Source organism: Thamnophis sirtalis, unplaced genomic scaffold (assembly GCF_051295495.1).
Source record: "Thamnophis sirtalis isolate CommonGarterSnake01/CBP01778 unplaced genomic scaffold, rThaSir2_p1.2 scaffold_1, whole genome shotgun sequence".
In the NCBI taxonomy this organism is placed as follows: Eukaryota; Metazoa; Chordata; class Lepidosauria; order Squamata; family Natricidae; genus Thamnophis; species Thamnophis sirtalis.
The window spans coordinates 126,825,460-126,850,062 of NW_028261381.1; the positions used below are offsets into that span (position 1 = coordinate 126,825,460).

The following is a 24,603-nucleotide window of genomic DNA, read 5'->3' on the forward strand; positions in this document are numbered from 1 at the left end:
CAAGGAGTTTTGTTTTTTTTTAAAAAAAAAAACCATTTTTCCAAGGGAGAGAAGGAAAAATGGAGGAAGGATAATTATCTTCTTGGAGACATGAATGGAGTATTAGGTCCAGTTTTAGATGAATTGGCTCACAGGCAGAAAGGAAAACTTCCACAAAAATCTTTCAATATATGGATGAATTAGCAATGTCAGAATAAGTTTCAGATGCATGGAGACTACAAAATGTAATGTCTCTTCAAAGGCTGCTGGCATCAATCACTCCAGGAATGAGATGTTCATAACCTTCCAGATCAAGGGAATTATCACCCTTCCCTCACCTGACACCCAGCTTGCCTATGAGCCAGCATATTTGACTAATATACTCAGAAAAGAGACCATGATCTTAACAATAGTCAAATACACATTATACAATATATAATATTAGACAACGTGCATTGATAAAGCTTTGAAATACACATGACATACAAATGCATACTGCTTCTGGGGAAGTGGCAGACAGAAGATAACTTTTGGAAAAAGCTAAGCTGACATTTGGAGCCTTGAATAGGGAGCCAATGAGTAGACTGGCTCCTTTGACTCTTCTGGATAAGGAAAAGATGCATGATCACTTAAGCTGTTTGCCTTACATTTACTCCTTGTGAGGAGAATGCAAGACAGAAATCTGCAGTGGGTGGGAGATGAAAGAGACAAGGGAATTTGCCATAATTACTTCAGTCACAAATGGATCCTTTTTAAAGACACTAAATTTCCACTTCCCTTGAGAACAACTTTCAGAAATTGTCTATTAAACGACTTCAAAGAAGTTAAACACCATCAAAGTGACAAGACCAGGGTGACTGTCTTCAATCCTTAATATAAGAAAATTGATATCTATCTTTATTTTACAAATTTAAATGAACAGTGAAAAGCAAGACAACATTTTTTTTGCTATAGGAAGTTTTAAACTGATTAAGGGCTAAGAAAACATTATAATATTGGATTTTAAATATTAAGATTTAGTAATTAATCTTAAAGAATAAATGTACTTTTGGAAAAGAAAAACTGTACATTAGAAACAGAACAAGCCAGGTAACATAATAAATGTTCGGATATATGTTTGAGAACCTGAATTGCGACCTGCACAGAAACTTTAAATGAACTTTGTTATGTCTTCCCAGAAACAGTTTGTTCCCAGATGATGTTACAGTAAAAGATATGCAACAAAATCTATGCAGAACAACATGGATGAGAATTTGAGTAAGAATTTGTCATCAGTTAACAGTTACCAAGAAAATATTGGGTGAAGCTTTTAAAATTAAGAAGCAAATAAAAATGACAATCCCAGAGAGCAATTGGAGGAATTTCTTTTTGCTAGACTTATAAAAGAACCTGCTTAAAGTATTGAATCAATTTCTAAGAAGAATCAATAACCATCTCAACGGATTAAAGTGCAAGATTATTTTATGTAAAGAAGGAACACAAGGTTGGTTTATTTTACCAGGCTTAAAAGGAAAAATGTTGCTATTTGGTGTGGGTTTTTTTAATTGTGCTGATATATGGACTGGAAAAACATTGTTTATTAAATTTTGTTACATTAATGTGGTGTTTTGAGTTTTTTTCTCCTTCAGTTACTTTATATATCCTAGTATGACAGAATTTAAACTAACTCACTATTTCACTGTCTTTTTATTTAAGTAAATAAGTTTTGGTAACTTGCTCTTTTTAAAGGAAATATCCTTCTTTACTATGTTACATTTTTTGTTTGTATTAGGATACTGGGATTACTTTATACTTGTTAAATGTAGATTTGTTTATAGTTAAGATATGAAATGTTTATCTGGATATGTTGCTATTTGAGGAGGTTATCTTGGTAGTGTTGGCATGTGGAATGGAAAAATGTTGTGCATTGGGTTTGTTTACAGTTAACATGGTGTTTAAGTTTTATTTCCATTAGGATATACTTTATGGCTTTTAAGTGTGGTTTGGCTTACAGCAGAAGAAAAATGTGAGACAGTTGGTGTAGTGGTTAGGGTATCAGGCTGGAAACTAGGAGATGGTGAGAGGTTTAGTCTTCCAAGTTTTTGGGCTTATGCCTGGAGCTCACCCTTAGGGAACTTCTCAATACCAGATGTTGTTGAATTAGTATTGTCTAATTCTTATCATTAGATGGCATCCTTAAACTTCATAATGCATTAGAATTAGGATTTTTCAATTATTTTTATATGAATAAACTGCATATAGCATAATTTACCGATACCACTTTAAGAGTAATTGTGCTGTAAAAAGGAGTTAAAAAGATAATTCTGTAATGTTAATCTCTTATAGACAAAAATAGAATAGATAAAATATTGCTTATTATCGTCTATCCAGTAGGTTCAACATCCAGCTTGCTTTTCCATCAGCAATAAGTATTCAGCAAATTATAGATTGTGTTTAGAAGATCTATTTGGTTCTTTCCCCTCACATATCAAAATAATCAACAACCTAAGAATTGTACTTTTTGTCATCTCACTCATAAACACCTATTTCAGCAAATGTACTTTGCAATTTACCTGGATTAGTATCAGATTCTTGGGTAACCTCATCTGTATCCTATGAACAAAGCATAAGTACAGTGACTGTTCATAAAGTATATGTAATTTACATAGAGATGAATTCCAACCGATCTAAGAATTTTCTTTTTCAGCAATTTCCTTTTAAATATATTGCTGGGTAAGCATATTAGGTGGATAGTCTAATTTTATATGAACCTAAATTCAGTTTGATATGAAATGATACATGGGAGAGACGGGGGAGGGAGGGGGGAGACCAATTCTTGTTGCTTCCCGATTATTCAGGCTTATTTCACTGCCAGCAATCACATGTCTATAAATAAGCTATTGTTATCTTTTTAGCTATTGCTAATTTCCCCTTAGTTAATCAACTTAGCTTGTAACCATTCTCAGCCATCACTACAATGAATTTCTTCTTGTCTCTTCAGAACTTGTTCCTCCCTGGAAATCTGTGATGACTAGATCAACCTTTCATAATTTTGTTTCACTCATTAACTTGTCTCCCTCTTTGATCCTATGAATTATCCAGAACTTGTACCTCTGAAACTGCCATCTTTGCTTATTAGCAATTTTCTCCTTCTTTCTTCCACCAATACTAACCACTTCCTCTCAGCTCCTTGGCCCATTAGGCCTGCCTCCCTTCTCCATGAAAGAGAGACTCATTCTCTCCTCCCCCCACTCTCTCTTAGTGAGAAATTTACAATTCTATATTTTTCATCAGATTAGGCTATTGATGCCACCTGCCCAATGACCTTTCTGGTGGTAATGACACTACAAAGGGTAAAAATATCTCTCTTCCTCATCATTGGCAAGCTGTAGAAAAACAATGAACAAATTGTTGCTGAATTTAGTATGAACTATTAAAAATCATCCTATTTGATTAATACATTATTTTTCAAACTTTCTATTAAAATATAATTTAACTAGTCTCTATTCTGCACTATATGAATCAATATAGTACTTTTACAAGATCAGTCAATTATTTTTAGGTTGAATATTACACCACTTACTCTTAGTTTAATCTACCTCATAAGTTTTTACTATGAGGAAAAGTAGGAGCACTGTGTGCACCATCTTGAATGACTGAATGAGAGGAAAGATGCAAATCTAACAATAAAGAAATCATCTCCCAAATGTAGATTTACCAGTAATTTTTTTACTCACCTGATCCTCTGAGGATTCAGCTGTAAAATGACAAAATGTTATTAGAATATAGGGTGTTTTTGAATGCCAAATATATTTGCAAGTGAGAATTGCTAACCCAGTTGTAACAAACCCATTTCCTATTCTATATAGCTTTTCCATTTTTGAAGAGTGCCATTATTTCCCCTCAGTCATCTTGCCAGATTCTTTAATTGCTCCTTTATAGAGCTTGGTTTCCAGACCCTTCACTATCCTGATAGGCCTCCTTTTAACTTGCTCCAATATATCAGATCCTTACTGAACTATAGTGTCCAGAACTGACCATAACATTCCAGGTTGGAGTTTTGCTGGGCCAAATGGAACACCTACTTCCTATGATCTGAACTTAGTGTTCCCATTAATGTGCTGCAAGATAGAATTAGCCTTTTGGCCACTGATTCATAATATTGGCCCATATTTAATTTGCGGTTGACAACATCCAGATCCTTGTGCTATTGCCAAGTCAGATTTCCCCATCTGATATGCGTACTTTTTATTTTTCCCACTCAAAAGCAGAAATTTACGTACCTCCCTGTTAAATTTTATCCTATTCATTTCCTCCCACTGTTCAATCCAGTTTAGATCTTTTTTAATCTCTACTCTTTCCTCTAAAATATTAGTCACATCTCCCAATTTTGTGTCATTGTAATTATCTTCATCTGATATTCTGTTTTAAATATGAAGTGTAGTGTGAATATCATAAATAAAAAATAAGTAAAATTGATTTTTTTATTAAAGTATCTTAACTCACAATAAATTATTCATTGAAATTAGGGCCTGGAAGACAATCATTTTGGAAAAGTTCAAACTGAATTGTGTGACACCCTCAAAATTACTAAAAAATGTGTGATGCTTACCTTTTCTTGCTGGTATGTCAGTTGGGTAAAAAATATCTATGGCACCACCTTTCAAAACTTCTTGCACTTCCTTCTGTCTAATTGTCCCGTTAGACATCTGATCACCATGTCCTCTTTGCTTCTCTGGGCTGAGTGAAGGCAGCTCATCAACTTCTGCTTTCCTCAAGGACATCCGAATGTCTGAGTTAGCGTAAGTGTAGCCATGGCCTGCTGGACAGATTTCCTTAAAAGTTTCTGTAGCCAAGAAACCAGGAAAAGTAGCCAATTACAAGATTTGACTTAAACAATACAAAGAAAAACTAAAGCTACAAAAAGAATATGATGTGTCTGGGATTTACCATCTCAAATAATCTAATTCAATAATAGTGGGATTTTTTTCAGTTATATATATAAGATGTGTGGGGACACATATCTTCTCTGTTAAAGGTGTCTATTTAAATAACTCCTATAATCAAAACATTGCAGGAAAACAAGTATAGGTTATATATACTTGGAACCAAAATTGAAAAATGGATGTCATCAGCAGGAAAAATTTAATGTTTGCAGAGTTGGATGCAACCTCCTGTTAACTGAGAAACTGGTTTTTCAGTGAGAGCAGTCAAGAAAACACAATGACACAGAAATTCTCATTCTGTTCCTTTCTATGCTGCTCGGAGTCATATGTATACATATGGCTCAATTTCAACCAAACTTAGTATACAGATGAGTTATTTTCTGGAAAAAAATACTGTGGGGGTAAGACACCCCTAACACCCCTCGGGGTGTATGTTCTGTTAAGATACAGCCTGTTGTGCCTTAAAATGGATTCTGCTGTACTAATGGCTTCTACTGTACAGCGCAGTAGAGTTGCCATGGTAACAGCTTTACAGTACTCCATAAGGGGGCTCACTTTGGTAAGGGGGAAAATCCAATATTAGAAATTATGTTTGGTCTCGACATTTTCCCCCTATAAATAAATACCCGAGCAATGCTGGGTTATCAGCTAGTTTAATAATAAACAAGCAAACAAATAAAATTGCATGAGGATGAAGAGAACCACTGGAAAGAGAAAACTCTTCCTCTAACATAGTGTTTTATGGCAGCTCTTCTTATAGCAATCTTTTTCCCTCTATTGGCTGCCAGATTAGTGGCAGCTATATCTCCCCTCATTCCTTATAATGGAGTTCGCTGCCCAAATATACAGAAAGGCATCAATCTATACATTGAGAAGTCATATATCTCTATTTCTTCTACTTTGTCATGCTTCGGTAGGTTTTTTGAACCCTGAACTCCTCACTGCATATCCTCACTGACTTGAGGCAAGTTTCTTTGGATGGCAAAAAGCCAGTCCTCTGTATATGCAACGCTTCTGAAACCCAGTTTTGGCAGAGAACATGATGATACCGAAACATTTAGCGCAATCACAGGATTTAACATAACTGGACAAAACTAGAAATAATATGTTTCAAACAAGAAAGCCGAAGTCTTACCAGAGCCCAACAATGGGCATATCTCACAATTTCTCCCCCATCCTTGGCCAACACGACTACAGCAGCAGATCTGTTTGGTGATCTGCTGATTAAGTGGCAGCGTACACATTCCTCTTATCACAGAGCGATAGCATGACCCTTGTTCTGTTGAAACTGCCTTGTCCGCTGAAACAAAATTATGGATTTTTCATCTGGTATCAATTTTTGAAAATTCAAATAAAAGCACAGAATCTTTGTAATTCAGGGAGATCTCTGAAGTTAATTTCCCCATGCTTGGTAGGGTTCTTGTCCAGATAAAAGGCCATTTTCTACCCACACACACACGCACGCACAAGCACACGCACGCACGCACACAAACACTCACCACTTTGGAAACAGTAGTATTTACTTCTGAATAAGCAAATTCAGAAAATTCATAAATGTTCATACATTTTATTTTCCTATCTTAATGTTTCTACTCAATTATTTCATCAAAACAGAAAGGAAATGCACAGAAACGAAGGATAATTTAACACTGCCATTCATTCATTTTGAACAAAAATTATTTTAAAACATTACATTCATCATGCTGCAAAATGAATGGTTGAATAGAAGATTAATCTATTTAAGTTGCCAATCCAGACATCTCCTGCTTTAGGATGCTGGCAAGCAACTGATTTTATAAATACAGTATAACAATTATAAGTAAAATAATATAACAGTTTAAGTCTATAAGTTTGCAACAAGACTGCATCACTTCAGATTTTAGTTAACAAATCAGTAAGATCTTTCATTGTAAATGAACTGTCATTGCAAAGTTTTCAGTGTGTTAAATAATGTCATTTTCAGCTTAAATTTGGCTCATTTAAATTACTAAACTATTCTTAAACAGACTGAAAAATACTCTGAATTTTCATATATAATCTACTTTAATAAAGTTTTAGTAGGTGGCCCTTCTTAAATGCTCAGTACAATTGTATAATACTTCATGTTTCTTATTTCCTATTATTCATATATTGTTGCATTTTTATTAGTACAAAGATCTACAAAGGAGAGGTCTGTAAAGAGTTTTATAACTATGTTATAAATTTATAAATCGGCTCTCCTGCATTGCATCAGTTTGGCATAAAGGGCATGCTGCAAGTACCAAACACCAAGGTGGAGCTGGTGGGTCCTGGGAGCAGGCCTTCCCTGCCATGACAAAATTGCAAAATTCTCCCTCATCCCCAAAGTTAGATTAACAATATGTTAATATTCACTCTCCCCATGCCCATAGTTTGTATATCTTGCTTTTTAAACATATTTTGATATTGGCAATTATTTTTAGTAATTATTGTGTTTTAATTGTTGTATTTGTGTGTTATTGTTGTATGCCACACAGAATCACTCCTTGTGAGGGGCAGATCTAGATAGCTAATCTAACTTTGGGGATGATGAATAGATAGATAGATAGATAGATAGATAGATAGATAGATAGATAGATAGATAGATAGATAGATAGATAGATAGATAGATAGATAGACGATATAGATAGATAGATAGATAGATAAATAGATGGATGGATGGATGGATGGATGGATGGATGGATGATAGATAGATAGATAGATAGATAGATAGATAGATAGATAGATAGATAGATAGATAGATAGATGATAGATAGATGATAGATAGATAGATGATAGATAGATGAGAGGGGGGGAGAGAGAGATCAGATACTGATAAATTAGGACTGAAGGAAAACAGAATCATTTTCAGAATGATACACCCCTTGCTCACAACAGTCTAGTGAAAAGCCTCTATTAATATTGCCATTTCTGCTTAAAGAAAAAGAAAATGCATTTGCAATCTCATTCAGTGAAAATAATTACTACATCATATAATCATTTCGGATTAATCTCATTTGCTATTATTCAATTTAAATATCTTGTGATTTAACATGGAAAGAGTTATCTACAAAAAAACCCATTAAAAACTTACAAATACAGTGACTGCGTGATGGATCCAACATAGTACCAGGCTTACAAGTACAGATGAAGCTGCCTCGGGTGTTCATGCATTCTGCATTTTTACATATGCCTTGAATTGTACATTCATTAATATCTACAAGTAATAAGAACAAATGAAGTTAACCAGGTTTCAGTTATCCTAAAATCATGGAATTAAAAAAATTATACACTTGTAATGACCATGAGGAACACCTTGTCCAATCCCCTACAATGTGAAAGAAAAATTTAATAAAGCATCCATGAAATATAGTTTTTATAACCTTTTCTTATAATCTCTAAAAATTGAGAACCTACAAACTCCATACGTATGCTTTCCATGGTTGTACAGATCTCATCATCAGAATAGGGTTTTTTTTGTTTATATCTAAATAAAATCTAAATACCTGCAAAATACTTTATGAATCAATGCAAACAAGTTATATAACCAATGTTCTAAGGCAGCACCTAAAATATTTCTAACAAAAAGGGAAGAAAAATCCATTCAATCTTCAGCATGTCCCAAACTTACAATTATCTAAAAGAAAGTCTTTTTGTGATAGCAAGAAAGAATGAACAATATAGACTACGCAAATATGTTTTTATTGGACAATACAATTGTCAGACCTGGTAGCCATCTTTTACTTTTTGGATTTCAGCTCTGTCACATTTTCTACTGTGGGAAAATCAGAGGGGGAATATACAGAGTGTGGGTGATATGCAGCCATAACAACATTCATTCTCAGAAAATCAAGGTCGACTGGTCCTGCAGCTGTAATGAGATGACTGGGAGGTAACTCCTGGCTTGGATGATACCTGATTGGATCATGTGATGGAGATGTGGGGAGAGTCTTGAACTTTCACTTGGGTGGGGAAAACCAGGAAACTTTCAGATTCGGGTTTTCCCAGATGTGCCAATATGACACTGATGGCTTACCTTTTTGCCATCACGTACCAAAAGCGGGGGAGCATGCCCTCCCTCCACGCACGCATGTGCAACACCCCTTTTGTCCTCCCCCTCCCTGCTTTTGGCACGTGATGGCACAGTGGACCTGTTTTTCGCCCTCCCCAGGCTCCGAAGGATTTCTAGGAGCCTGGGGAGGATGAAAATGACATCCCTGTCCCCTCCTGCAGACCCTCTGAAGGCCAGAAATGGCCTGTTTTCTAACTTCCGGGTTGCCCGTAAGGTAGAAAAACAGCCCTACGGGCAACCCTGAATTCAGGAACCCATAAGTTCAGGGAAGCCCCCAGAGGGCCAAAAACAGGCGAAAATGAAGGCTGAAATCATCTGGCCAGCATGTGCATGCACAGCTGGAGCTGACAGGACAACACCTCACGTGCCCTAGGAAATAGTTCCGCGTGCCACTTGTGTCACACGTGCCATAGATTCATCATCATGGCAATATGACATCTCTAATAAAATGGAACTTTGAGGAAATTCAAACCTTTGAGTCTTTCATTAGGGTTGTTATTTGGAACCCTGACAATTTATTCAATTAGAAGATGCAAGACATAAGATGGATAGGATACTAGAGAGTGCTATTTGAATACATGATTGAATAAATTGACTTTTTGTACAATTAAAGTAACTGGAAATTGGCAAAAAAATAATAATGATAATGGTAATGATAATATCCCCCACCTCCAAAGGAACAATACCTCATTACAGTGGAGTCTGTATGCTCTAAGGATGCTAAGGGCTGTGTGAACAGGTGCAACTATGTCAGAAAGGTCTTAGCTGAAGACTTAGGCTAAATTTGTTTGGAAAACACCCCATTCAATATAGTGAAAATACATAATTGAAATTTCATATCAGATTGGCTGTCACCTTGATTAACAAATTTCATATTGGATGTTCTGAAAAATTACTGAAATTTACTGAAAAATACGTGATAGGACTCAGCTTCCTATGCTAGGCAACCAGGGCTACTGAAGGCAATCAAAAGCAAGGAATTTGGTCAAAGAGAAAATACTTAAATGTTTCTACCAACTGAAAGCATCAAAATGAATATAAAAGCAAATGTACCAGTTTTGGAAAGAAAGACATACAGGTTAAAAATTAATAAACAGAAACTTATGGAACAAAGACGTGTAATTTTAAAACACACGTTCTTTATCAATGCTGAATTGGAAGCAATTGAAAAGCAAGGAATTCAAAATTTAGTGTATTCAGAACTGCCAATAACTCCTTTTTAGGACCCTGTAATTCCTTAATTCAAGACAGAGTCAGGGAGACTGGATGGAGCTAAGTGTTTACTGCCTGGATGCCCTTCCCAATGCCACACAGAATTCACAGCAGCTATTTTTTTTCTTTGTGCTTAGGATAGAAGCATCTGCCACTACCTAGGATTAAACTCTCAACCTTCCAAGTGGGAGGTGAGCATCTTTACCACTAGGCCACCACATCGCTCTATTCAGAACTACCAATAATGATATCAATTTGCAGAGTGAGCAGCAAACAGTAGATAGTGAAGAGACTATTGGTGTTAATGAAAAACAATGAGAAGAAGATGTTAAAGAACTACAAGCACTATGGATTCAACCAAACAATCAGAATAGAGCTAGAAGGGACCTTGAAGGTCTTTTAGTCCAATCCCCTGCTCAAGCAGGAGACCTAACTCAACCCATCCTGGCCATTTCACAGCCAATCTACCTTTGGATATTTTCCTGAGTCTAGTAATAAGACAAGGATGGCTGTCTGTTAGAAGATCATTGACCAAATGCTCTCCAGAAACCACCTTTCAACAAGGGTAAACCCTGGTGGACTTCCTTAGCAAAGTCTGCTTCTGCCATTAAAATTCCTCCAACAGTATTCTTCCAGAGCATTGTAAGACATTTAACAGGTAGTTCTGTGATAAAATTGCCTAACCCAGGGAGGACACATGCCGATTCTAGGCTAATAATCCAAGATAAAACATTTCCATTTTGGTCATTGCTCCCTTCCAATGTAATAGGCATTTCCTTGTTCTGAAAGCAAGTGCAGTGCAAGAATACATGTCATTGATATAGTCAATATAGAAAGACATACTACTAAGAAATCTGGGAGCTGTATTCCCCATACTTTTGGAGAACATCAATTTGGAAAAGGCTAACAGCATGGACCATCATAATCTGATACTGTACCAAAGCTATATTATTTCTCTATTCTGAAATAAACCAATCCACTTGTCAAATTGGCTCAACACCATGGTTACAAAGAGCACTTACAACAAATGCTTAAAAGATGTTGTGTAGTATGCATTTCTTCATTGAACAAAATAAGAACTGAAATATATAGATTTATCCTGGAGGAATCCTGGTCTAACGGTTGCTTCAGGTTTATTTTTAGTTCAGAATACTTTCTAGGTTAAAAGTTATTTGCCCTGTCAACAATGACAGAAACTACCACCTCAGTATATTTTTAGTCATAAATGGATCAGTAATAATAATTTGTTACTGATAAATCTAGGAATGAAAACGGTTATTGCTTCTGATATTGAGAATTGAGTTAAAATATTTTAACAGACCTAATGAGTCTGGAGAAAAGGTTTCCTTTACTTTAAGAGTCGCATTAATTTTAATGAGCTAATTCCATAAAGCAGATGTTTCTTTTTTCAGGCTCACAAAAAGTCTGAAAGAAGCCAGATGCTATGCTCTCACTTCAGTGAGGTCCAAAGTATTTACTCCAAACCATTTTTGAAACCTGTACAACTCCATTGTTTAGCCAGTGTAAATATAGTTATTGAATTAACATGCACCTGGCCACACTGTGACTGGCATATTTCAAGATTATGTTTTCAAAGTACTTGCTTTATATACTTACAGTAGTAAAGCAAAAAGATGTTTGAAAAAATTTGTTGATAAGCATCTCTGAATCTTAAAATGGCCATCTGTGCATAGATTAGACCACAACATCCTACATATTAAATGTAAGTACAGCAAAGTATGGTTTCCTCTACATTAGCATTTTAATATTGTGATGTTTGCCTCACTCATGTTGTAAAAAATTCACTCACTAAAAAGATATAAAATCCCATCCATTTTACTCTTTGTATTTATCATGGCTTGAGACCAGGTTATCTGAGGAACCATCTCTTGCCGGTCACATCTACCTGACCCATCAGAGAAGGGAGGCAGGGAATGTTGCAGATCCCATCCCCAAAGGAGATACACCTGGTGGCCTTCTGCATGGTGGTTCCCTCTCTCTGGAACATCATTCCCCCAGAGATTAGAATAGTCCCCACTCTAATATTCTTCTGGAAAGCGCTGAAGCGCTGGTTCTGCCAACACGTCTGGAGAACCCAGAGCAGGATGGAAACTATTAAATGGCTCATGTGATCTGCTGTCGCCGGGTTGGGAGGTGGGGGGTGATTTTCTTATATTGATTTATTTGATTCTTTTTGTTAGTTTTTATTGTTTTAAATGTGGTTTTTATTCTGTAAACTGCCTTGAGTTGCCATGGGCAAATAAGTAGCAATATAAATTCAATAAATAAATAAATAAATATAAATCTGTCCATGCGAGTTCTTTTGCCCATAGAAAATTTGTAATTATTTCCATTCATACCATCCTCTAACATATGAAGATGTCTGTTTCTTCATTTTAATTTAATTAACTATAAATTTAATTTCCTTTTTAAAAGTAAATTAGTCTGCTTTCATTATTTAAAACATTCACCTTTCTGACACAGGCTTGCTTTAATGTAAATTTTCCCAGTGTAAGCACCTTTTAAAAAAAATAACTTCCAAGCTAGCAATTATTTTTCAGTAATGCATCTGTTCAGACATATACTTAATGGATTTTTGTTCAGTTAGATAGAATTTATTTCATGCTAACAAGTGCAGTGTTGTCAAATCTAGTGTACTTCCAATAAAATTCATGTGGAATTCTTTATACCCTCATCCCCAGCCTGTTATCTTGGTAATGCCTGAATTTAAATTAAAATACAATAAATACTGCACTGAATTTATTAACTTATGGAAAAATATTAGCAAATAGTGGTGTTAATATGGATCTGACCATTTTACCATAATGGTAATGGTACCTCAAACTCTCGTCATTACTTAGATTACAATACATTCTATGTGGGACTATTCAGAAAAGGTACTTGGTGCAAAATGCACCTGTTTGCATACTGGCAGGTGAGAGCCTCTTCAGCCATCTGAAATATGTATGTATTGTGAGTGTCCAATAGATTTCCAGGTATAATTCAAAGTGTTGTTTTTGACATTTAAAGTCCCATATAGCTTGGCTTCTAGGTACTGTACTTGCAGGTCTGCCTTCCCCAGGTGCAACAAACTTGGCTTCTTTTTATGATTTAGATCCATTGACCCTTGGATGTGGTGTTTCTTCACAGTGGCTCCTATCTTATGGAATAATCTTGCCCCAGAGACTAGACCTGTGCCAACTTTGAAATATGTTTAAATACTCAGATTCAGTTTCCAATCTTCTTAGCTCCTTTTACTTTTACACATAGATATACATTTGCAAAACAAAACAAAAAATGCTGTAGCCATGTTTGCCTTAGGTTATAGAAAACAACTCTTATTAAAAATATTTACAAGGAATATTATATTTGGAATACAACTGGTTGTTACATTATTAATTACAACTTATCAAACTACAGAAATGTTTATCATTATGTATATTTCACAGTTAAAACTTTAGAAGAATTTAAATCTCTTGGAAGGCAGCATTGGTCTTAACCAATAAACCAAGACCAGATTTCATGCCTGAAAGCAGCGAGTATTGACTTCAAAGCAGGAAGGTTCAAAGTTGTCAAATATCAATTGTAACTGATTTACATCGATTTAACTACAGTAGATATTTCCATTCTAGTAACTAAGGAAACTACAGTGGAGGAGATATATACGTAAGTACAGTACAGTAATCCTGGCACAAGTTCTTCATTGTTACCTGAGCAGGTCACTCCACTTGACCAGTTTTGCTAAGGAGGAAAAGTTAAGTGGCATCAGGATAGGTTAGTATTTCTATGGGAGGAACTCCAAGGCTATACACTAGGGAAGAAGGCGAAGATCAGGAAGAAGGCAGTGGACATACACTTCCAAAGCGCAGCCAGGAAAAAAAAAATATGGTTGTCAGTGTAATTAGTCACCATTGAGGATATTTTTTACCTAAATTAAAGGAGATTAGAAAGAAATGGCTGCCTACCTTGACAGTGACTCTGGTTCAGTTTTTTGTATCCTTGTGGGCACTCAACATGTCCATTTTCTATTGTTGGATAAGCTAAATGAAGAGAAAGAGAAATTGCATCATGGATGGACAATTCAGATTCCCCCTTTCACTTCTTCCTTTTCTAATAGGATACACTATTGCATTGTGTTATGCTGTGCTGTACTGCAGTTTAATCTTGTTTTTATATCTCAATTTTCCTATGGGAACTCAGAACATGTATAATATATGAATACTTCCTCTCATTTTATACACGCTTTCCAGTTACAGTCCTGTGAGATATATTGGCATAAGTAAAGAATGAAAAATAATCCAGGCAATTCTGCAGTCAAGTTGGTTTCATCAATGTAATTTTAACAATGTTTACCATTAAACCCTGTTAGTTTTCTCCTAGGCATGCATGAACATGCACCCTTCTACTCCAGAGAATTTATGTATAATCCACTTTATTGTCTACAAGTAATTAGGTAATCAAGGAACGTCTAATCTGCAAAGTGGAATGATCTGAAAAAATCTGTTTCCTCCACAATTTGCCAATCCAGTTATTCTGATTGTTCATTTATTTTTAAAAAAAACCTCTATAATGGAAAACAGTACTAAGCATCCCGGGAAAAAGAAGGTTCATCGAATGGAAGTTATTCAGAACACACTGTATTTGGGTTCTTGGTGGATTTTTTTCAGGACAAATACATTGGTTTTATTTGTTGGCTCTTGAGATATTATAACTTAGGCAGCAATTTCATTGCATGGATATCACATTATCAACTCTTTATAATATAAAGTCCCTGGGAGTCTATGGAAATTCTTAGTCATCCAGGTCATGGATGAATGACACAGATAAGCCTCCAGGTGGCCTTAACAACTCACTAAAAGAATGCAGATGACCAGCTGTCTGCAAGGAATATAAATCCTTCCATTCCCTACCATCCACTCAGAGCTGAAGAAACTTCTTGGTTGAGAAGTGAAACAACTTCAAAGAAAAACAAGAATGCCCAGTTGCCTCTTGGAAATAAGAAAAAAATATCTTTGGGACAATTCCCTGGGGAAATCATTATTTCTCCCATTCTCTCACCTACTTCACCTATTATTATTGTAAATATTCTATATCATCAGATGGCACTATTGCATGATACTTGCAATACCATTTATCATCAGCATTGTCATCATCCTGTTATTACAACCAAACATAGGAACAGTCACATATTAGAAGCAGACTATGTTGGGAAAGTAAGGAAAATGACTTTCACTGAGTTCTGCAGAGGGCACACTCAGACTTGCAACAATCTGCTATTATAGCCAATCTCAATAAAAATAGTTTTAGCCTTCCTGGTCTGGTCCACCTAAAAGGGCTGATATTATGATTGTTGGACACATTCCACTACATATTTACCTTGAACAACCACCAGAAAATGAGGTATGACTACAATGATTTATAAAGTAAATAGTTGCCAGTGCATTCAACATTACCTCACCAAAGTGCCCAACTTTATTTTGTCAGGATGAATTTCAAACATAATTTGGAGCAGCTATATATCCCATTTTCTCCAAAATAAGACCTATCCTGAAAATAAGTCCTAGCATGTTTTATATGTGCGCCTAATATAAGCCCTACCCCCAAAGTAAGCCCTACTTAAGACCCTACACAGACGGCCACACACCCATTCTATCTGGTTGCTCACAGTGCTGCAGCCAAGAGGTGAGGCAGGCAGTGGAGCTGCCCATGCGCCCCGGACCCGCTTACCTCATGGACCCCACAGCCAGGCCATCCACACCCTGACACCTGCCTCACAGCAGCAGCAGTAGCAGCAGCAGCTATGTGCAGCAGGACCCCACATAGCTGCTGGCCCACTTCTTCTGCTTGCTCACAACCACAACAGAGCAGGAGGCTGAGTAGTGTGCAGGTGCCATGGCTGTGAGGCAAGGCAAGTGTCGGGGCATGGATGGCCTGGCTGTGGAGGCCCTGAAATAAGCTGGTGCAGGGCACGCAGGGCAGCTCCACCACCACCCGCCTCACCTCAAAGTACAGCGATGGCGCATCACTCTGCCTCCTGCTCCATTGCGGTCATGAGCAAGCAGAAGAAGTGGGCCAGTGACCACATTGGTTCCTGCTGGATAGTGTTGATGGAGCCACTGCCATGAGCAAGGCAAATGTTGTGGCATGGGTGGCCAGTGCAGAGTGCATGAGGCAGTTCCACCCTGCACCTCACAGCAGTGGCACTGGCATGCCATAGGGCCCCCTGACCCACTATGAGCAAGCAGAAGAAATGAGCCTCCTGTAAATGGGGGTGACCCCCTGAAATTAAGCCCTAGTGCCTATTTTGGGGCCAAAAAGAAAATAAGGCCTAGTCTTATTTTCAGGGAAACACAGGTATATATAGTAGCTCAACAACCAAAATGCATGAAGCAAAGGTATCAGTACTGTACAACTGTATACAGGCTTAAAAAAAGAAACTGAGCAAATGGACCAATTAAAAGTATCACTAATTTTATATTTTAAGGTATTCATTGCCCTTGAACACACTGTTGTGCGCTTCTAATCTAGAGCAATGTTCAAATTTTACCAGTACTGTGGAACTATTTCCTTCCATAAATGTATCAACAATTACTCAAAGCTGGTTCAGACAGAGTAAAGCCATTAAGGTTTAGGTTTATTACAATTTATAGGCCGCCCTTTTCCCTGAGGGGACTCAGGGCGGCTTACATAGGATCAGGGGAGGGAAATACACACAATGACGTAGACAAACAGAGTAAAATAATGTGCAGCATTCATTCATCATTCGGGAGGGGCGATTATCTTTGTCCCCAGGCCTGACGGGCTAGCCAGGTCTTAAGGGCTATGCGGAAGGCCTGGACGGTGGTGAGAGTGCGAATCTCCACGGGGAGCTCGTTCCAAAGGGTCGGAGCTACTACAGAAAAGGCTCTCCTCCTTGTAGTTGCCAGCCGGCACTGGCTGGCAGATGGAATTCGGAGGAGGCCCAATCTGTGAGATCTAATTGGTCGCAGGGAGGTAATTGGCAGAAGGCGGTCTCTAAAACCTTGTCAGGGTGAATCTCTGGTTGTTAAAATTCTACTTAATAGCACATAATTAATCATCTGTTGGTGGCTGAGTGGTTCTCATGTTGGATGTGAACTAGGAAAGAGAAGTCACTGAAAGAAAATAAGTCAGATACTCTGACAGACATAGGCAGTGACTGGACTCATAGATACAGCCAAAAGAATTAGCATTTTTTATTCTGTATGTGTCTGCTTATATTTTTTTCCAGAAAGAGTAAATGTGGTTTAAGACTAATGGGCAGCTGAAAGATCCCTCCTTGGAAGAAAGTGGAATATCAGAATTGCCTGAAGATTTGGCTAAAATGATATAATCTTCCATGTCTTGATCTACTGTCAGAATGCAATACTTTATGCTTTGTTTTAAGTTCCAATGACCTGCAGGTGGCCAAAGACCGTAATGTCTCCTAACTTTTTGGACAACATTCTGTTTTCCCCATATCAACCCAGTGTCTTGTTATTCTGCAAGCAAACAGTGTGTCCTGATAGTTTTTCTCAGATAAAAGATCTGTCATACTATTGGGAGATCAGATGCATATATGCCCGTAGAATAAAGCTATCTTTTCTTAACCATGAACAGGAGACATGCCTTATCACAATGGACAATCAAAATGTTAAAATATTAACCAAAAATTAAAAATATTTTCTAAATGTGTAGGAAGAATATTTTTCACTAGAAAGTCAAAGTATATTATATTGGGTTTCAAGCCTCCATAAACATTTTTTAGACAACTGCACTCATCACCTACCAAGAATCTAAAGTTAATGAATTTGTTTTTTCCCTTTTAATGAATTCTTCTTTCATCTACTGACATTTACAGTGATTACAACAATCCTCTCCTTAGATTGTTCTGAATCATTCTTTTTTTACTTCCCCCAAACTGTCATGTGAATTATTTCAGATAACTAATGACCCTGCATCTCCGGTAACAATTTGATGCCTTCTCTCTCCCTCTCTCTCTCCCCCTCTCCCTCCCTCTTCCCTCCCTTTTCTCTTTCTTGCTTTGCATGACCAATTGCAAAGGAGGTTTTGAGTCTAAACCAGGCTTTTGTTTGGAATTTTTATGTGAATTCACTGTAAAAGCAAACAACCATTAAAAAGCCCTTCGTTTTAAAATGTGAAACATTAAATAATAGAATATTATGTCAACCCCAGCAGTATCCTTTGCAAAGTTGTTCATGCTCTTGAGTTTCTCATTCACTGAAATAAAACAATGGATTTTTCTACTTTACAAACAGCAGAAAATATTTGTATCACAGATATAGCTAAGCCACTTAAAGAAACTTCGCAGAAAAAAAATCTTTCCATTCCTGATGCCATCCCCAGCTTAGCAAACTCGTGAACAACATAATCAGTACCATATATGGCAGATCCAAAGTTCTCTGGAGTGCTCTTGATTAAAAATAGAGAATTTGGGGACATTCAGTGGACATGCAGCAGGTCTCAAAGATTCCTCCCATATTGTTCAGGAGCATCTGGATATAATTGTTAGATTAACGAAGCTGCATGTTGAAAGAGCTATATGCTTGAGATCAGTTCATCAGATGGGGTCCAATATGGTTGCTTGGGGAATTGTTTGTCATCACTTGCCCCACCAGTTCCACCACTCCCACTACAACAAATCCCCTTTTAACAAATTAGCTTGCTGTATACAAAGCATATGAGGCTAATGCTTTTTTTTTCTTTTCCTGGAAGGAAGCCGCATTTGAATGGCTTTTGATCATTCAATTGAACATTTTACCAAAATAGTGCCATTCTCGTGAAATAAAGTGCATTAAATGTTTTTCTAAAAACCACTGCTTAAAATTCACAATTGATTTAAAACTGTTTGACTACCTAGTAATTTCATGAAAGATGGTTGTGTGAACATTTGGTGAAATAGAAGTTGGCATGGATTCTTTTAGACCCATAATTCTATTACAGCATACTGTATAAATTTCTTGTTGCATAATATCAAGAGCACACTTCAAAAAATCTCTAGTGTTTGGAATGCGTTCAGCTGTTTCATCAAACAATTACACAATTGAGAATCTACTTAAGCAATTAGAATTGTTTGGTCGCTCTTTTTTTACAATGAACAATTAGTGCAATACATCCAACTGCACTTCAATAGAAAAGTCTCATAAGTTAAAGAAAGTCAATACAATAACGGCACATTAAATACAGAGACTTTGCTAACCCTTAGAGTAGTAAAGTCTCTTAAATCTTTAGGGATTTCTCCCTGTGTTCGCCGCCCTGAGTCCCTCCTGGAGAAGGGTGGCATACAAATAAACCAACCAAACAAAAAGATGAGTAACCCACTCTTAAATCATGCCAAAATTCTATTTGATGGAAAATACATGCATTCTTAATTATATGCTCTACATAAATTCCATTTCCATGAAATCAACTCTTTTTCTCATTTAAATGTGTCTTTTAACATACTCAGCTTGAGTACCCAGCCTTTGGGGTACCACTATGACATTTATTGGAAGCATTTCTTTCAGAGGCTTCAATAACTATAATTCATGCCTTTATTAGAGTTATTTTATTATTGGTTTTGTCATAGATGGGCAAGAATTTGGGGTTTCATAGCATTTTCTATTCAACCACAAAGTTTGGCATGACTACTGTAATAGTGTTCAGCATTTCTCAATGATTCTGACCTTATCTGGGCAATCCGCCAGCTATTTGCCAACTCAAATTAACTCAGTGGGAGGTTTATTCACAGAATGCATTGAATACCTTGTTCAAAACTATCCATTTCAATACACAGTATTTTTTTTTCTGTTTGGGAAAATGAAACACTTTAAAAAGCTGGAATTATTTATAATTTGTCTGAAAATCTTTTTAAAAAATCTAATAAAATTGACTAGAGTAATAGGAACATGCATGGGTGCTGAAATCATAAACAGACAACTGAGCATCCACAAATCACAGCTGAATTTTTGCAGTGAAATGATATGACTCAGTCAGCAGTGTGTTTTTTCAGCCCTTGGGTAATTTTAAGATAGGAATGAGAAAAGTTTGTTCCAGAAAACATTGTGCTCCCAATCATATCCTCTGTCCCGTCCAAAGCCAAAAGAAATGGGGAAAAATCAGTCTTATTCCTTCTGGTCACAGCATATACCACCAGATGGATTCCTGTGCTCTCAGAAAGGTTGAGAAGAGGTGTACCCTCCAAATCTTCAAATGTTGCCTATCTTATTTTCAATGTGTTCTAAGACTGAAGGAATGCTGTGGCATTGATAGCCAAATGGCAGTCTAAAACCTAGAGACATTAATAATAGCAATTTTGATAGGTATTTGTTATCCATGATGCTGCTGAAATCCTGTTTGGTCCCTAGAGGGATTGAATGGGAGAGAATAGGCTTAAATTGAATCCCAATAAGATGGAGTTAATATGAGCCACAGTAGCGTAGTGGTTAGAGGGCAGTACTGCAGGCTATAGCTGTTTGCAATTTGCTGACTACCAGCTGCTTGCAATTTGACAGTTCAAATCTCACCAGGCTCAAGGTTGACTCAGCCTTCCATCCTTCCCAGGTGAGTGAGGACTCAGATTGTTGGGGACAATATGCTGACTCGGTAAACCACTTAGAGAGGGCTGTAAATCACTGTAAAGCGGTATATAAGTCTAAGTATATTGTCCATTGAGGTTGTCTGTCTATTCCAGAGATGTCTCATAAGCAGTTTCATAACCCCTGAAGGAACTGGTTATGACCTGGAGGTTCTTCTGAATTCATACTTCCTGCTACTACAACAGGTGAAGACCTGACCAGGAGATTCTTTCTCCAGCTTGGTTGGTGTGCCAGTATCTAGAATGGAAAGATCTTTATGTACTTGTTAGATTACTGCCACACAGTCTACATGATACAGCCTTCGAAGATCGCTCAGAAGTTTCAGTTGGTTCGGCATGCAATGGTTCATGTGCTGACTGGTGTTTGTTGGTGCACCAATATTCTGGTCCATGCACTGGTTGGCAACAGACTTCTTGAGGCAATTAAAATGCTGTTGTTTGCCTATACAGCCTTATATGGCTTACTTTGCACATAGTTTTGTACAGGACTTCATTCTTCCATTGGAATCGGTCAAACCAATTTGATCTATTCAAGAAACTATAGGGTGTGCTCCATTGTAGGGAGGTGATAGGAAGCCAAGCAATATAGTTATAGTTGGTGCCATCATATTCATTGTGCTGCCTGATATCTGTCTGTCTTTCTGTCTATGTATCTGTTTCTGTATCCCTGTCACCATCCCTATCCCTATCTCTATCTCTATCTCCATTTCTATCTCTATCTTTATCACAAGGGCATGTAATTTAACACCGACATAACCTTCTTGTTTGCCTGTAATACATGTTCAGCAATAGGAAAAACAGTACAGTCCCTCAAAATGAGCATCATTACAAAACATTCCTTGCTATTGTGACTCAACATATAAAGTACAATAATAAAATTCAAAGTGTGGTGCTTGATCTCAGAGACATAGCTTACGTCTGTTTTAAGTCATTAAATGGCCATCTTCTGTGCCGGTTTCCCTTTTATTGTCTACAAAAGGCATGCTCAGAATTCACCTATCCATAACCATGGCCATTCCATTTTCTATGGTGTGGATTAAAGAGAGGATTGGATACCTGTATTAACCACCTATTACAATACTTTTCCCAAAGTCTAACAAAAAAAATTGAAAATACTTTTTGCCTATATAACAGTCCTAATCAATCTGTCTTTCCATTTATTTTTTATTTATTTCATTTATTTATTTAAATTCTATGCTGCCCATCTCACCAAGGCAACATTTACCAGTTGGCCTAAGCAATAGTCCAACTGGAAGGCCATGCATTTTTGAGACTAACTAAACTATCCCCTGCAATTGTTTTACATCAGGAAAAGAAAACACAGAACCAGATATCTATGTCTTTGGAATGGGATCTAGACTCAATCATGCCAATTGTTTGAAGTATTGCTATTTCCAAAGTCTCTGCCAAGAGTTCATCTAAAGCAGGCCCATAATGCATAAAGGCTGAGTATGCAACCTCCTAAGCTAATCTGCAGCCACATCTCTTAAAATGATGGGCACGTTTTTGCGGTTTCCTCTTGACTAATGCCTTTGAATTAAAAAAAAAACGTGATTAGCTGTGGGTTTTATGGAGGTGGTATGGAAGGATTCTTGAAAGCTCTGAGCCAGGAACTAAGTCACCTAAATTAACACTGTAGCCAAGGAAGAATCAGAAAAACTAATACATTGCATATTATTTGCCTGGATGAGAGAAAACACCAAATTCAAACAGGAATCAGTGTCCTAAAAACATCCAGATCTGCCAACTTCCTATAACAAATGTGTTTACATTAGGCATCACATTCTATTTATGTCCTTTTTAATAGATCATATTACAAAATGTCTAGTAGGGACTAGAGTCACCTTGCCCAACAAAATGCCCTCCAGGAGTCCAGGTGTGCTAGATTATATGTTGGCTGACAATTGTGGGAATTATAGTCCAACACATCTGGAGAAAATCTGGGCTAGAAAGGTTCTTCTTAGAAAAGCAGTTACCTGGTTTCACTGGGCATGGAATGCATCTGCTGAGACCCCAGAAGGCTCCCACGCTTCCACAGCAATCCTCATACCTTGCGAGACCAGGCAATGGATCAGCACACTGGAGATGAAAAAGTGACATTAGAATCTCATCAGTCCCAGATACAAGGAACAAAGAAAATGTGAAAAAACATGGTAGAGGTAGAGGAAAGGCTCACAAAAGCATGATTTCCTGTGGAAAGTAGAGTGCATAGTAGAGATTTTGAATTTAGCAGGAACTCTTGTGAAATACACTCCTTAAGATAAGTAGGGTAGTGAAACAACACTGAGTTATTAAACAGCGTGATGTCCCATTAAAACATAAAATAGTCATAATGTAGTTATCCTGAATGCAGAGCATGGACTTTGCTCAGCTGCAATTTGAATGCTAACAGACATTCACCATACTTGGAACAAAAGTTCCAAGATTTATTAAGAAAAACATGGATAGAAAATCGTACTTTAAATTTACAATAAATTTAATAAATAAAATTGAATAATAAAGTTAAATAACTTTAAGTAGTAACATTAATTTAAATTAAATTTAAAGTTAATTTAAATCACATTTCGAAAAGGAAGAAAGAAAAAGTGATGGACAGGAAATTCTATATGTATGTTAAACATAAGGTAAAGGTAAAGATTCCCCTCATATGTGCTAGTTGTTCCCGACTCTAGGGGACGATGCTCATCTCCATTTCGAAGGGGCAGCACTGTCCGAAGACGTTTCTGTGGTCATGTGGCCAGCATGACTAAATGCTGAAGGCGCATGGAACGCTGTTATCTTCCTATTTTTCTATGCTTTTGAACTGCTAGGTTGGCAGAAGCTGGGACAAGTAATGGAAGCTCACTCCATTATGCGGCACTAGGGATTCAAACCACTGAACTGCCAACCTTCTGATCGACAAACTCAGCGTCTTAGCCATTGAGCCACTGCGTCCCCATGTTAAACATAGACTCATTTAATTAACAAGAGGTCAAGTAAGAGACAGACGCAGACACTCTTCCCTTTGCCCTTCGCTCGAAGGTGCAAATAGATGATATAACCCCAACATTATAGCTAAAAAAGAAACTTGATGCTGTCAGAGTCAACTATATATTTTAAGCAAGTAAATAATCTCTCATACATGAAAGTGAAAACTCATCTTTCTCTTTGTTCCTTGAAAAGTTAAGGAATTAATATTAGGTATGAGGTGTTGACCAATGGATCATGTCTTAAAAATGATATAATCAAGCAAAGCCTTTGGATAAAATAAAATAAATGTCTATTCTCAGACTGAAATATATTGCCAAGTGGGGACATATCTGTCTAGGATTTTTCATCGATTTATTCCTACCCGAAAAGGCCTCTGGATTATAGACTTCCCCTTTAGAACTAAGCAACTGCAATCAACAAGCCAACACTGGCAGTAATCCACCCACCCACCCCAAATGGCCATGTGCCCATGGATTACATTCCCATAAATTTGGCATCAGATTGAATCTGAAGACAAAAATGCTTTCTGCTCTGGTTTTTTTTTTTTTTTTTTTTTTTTTTTTTGCTCCAGTTAAATAACTGTATAACAGAATAGGCACAATCTTTTTTCATATAATTGTTTGGCTGTTATTTTAAAGGGATGGAGGAAGGGAGAATGAGGATCACATGAACAAAGTTTCCCAAGAAGCTACAAGGGAAATTAGCATAATGGTATTTGTTTCCTGAGTAAGAATTTTTTCCCCCCATGCATTTTATCTATGATATACTGACAATAGCTTTAAAAGGGGCAACCTTTAGACCTAGATTTCTTGAATGTATATTGGGTCAGACAGAGAATAACAAAGACTTGAAGA

At 36.9% G+C, this 24,603-nt stretch overlaps 1 protein-coding gene across 1 annotated transcript in view; it reads right to left on the reverse strand.

The window, feature by feature from the left end:
- The window catches only part of LTBP2 (latent transforming growth factor beta binding protein 2), a 106,880-nt gene that overhangs the window by 35,665 nt on the left and 46,612 nt on the right, over positions 1 to 24,603 (reverse strand). Inside the window, exons 8-14 of the mRNA XM_087724183.1 lie at positions 22,756 to 22,858; positions 14,151 to 14,225; positions 7,996 to 8,118; positions 6,040 to 6,204; positions 4,571 to 4,804; positions 3,696 to 3,715; positions 2,532 to 2,571 (exon numbers count right to left, since the gene is read on the reverse strand). Of these exons, the coding sequence (XP_087580309.1) occupies positions 2,532 to 2,571; positions 3,696 to 3,715; positions 4,571 to 4,804; positions 6,040 to 6,204; positions 7,996 to 8,118; positions 14,151 to 14,225; positions 22,756 to 22,858 (760 nt within the window). The remainder of the gene's footprint in view (positions 1 to 2,531; positions 2,572 to 3,695; positions 3,716 to 4,570; positions 4,805 to 6,039; positions 6,205 to 7,995; positions 8,119 to 14,150; positions 14,226 to 22,755; positions 22,859 to 24,603) is intronic.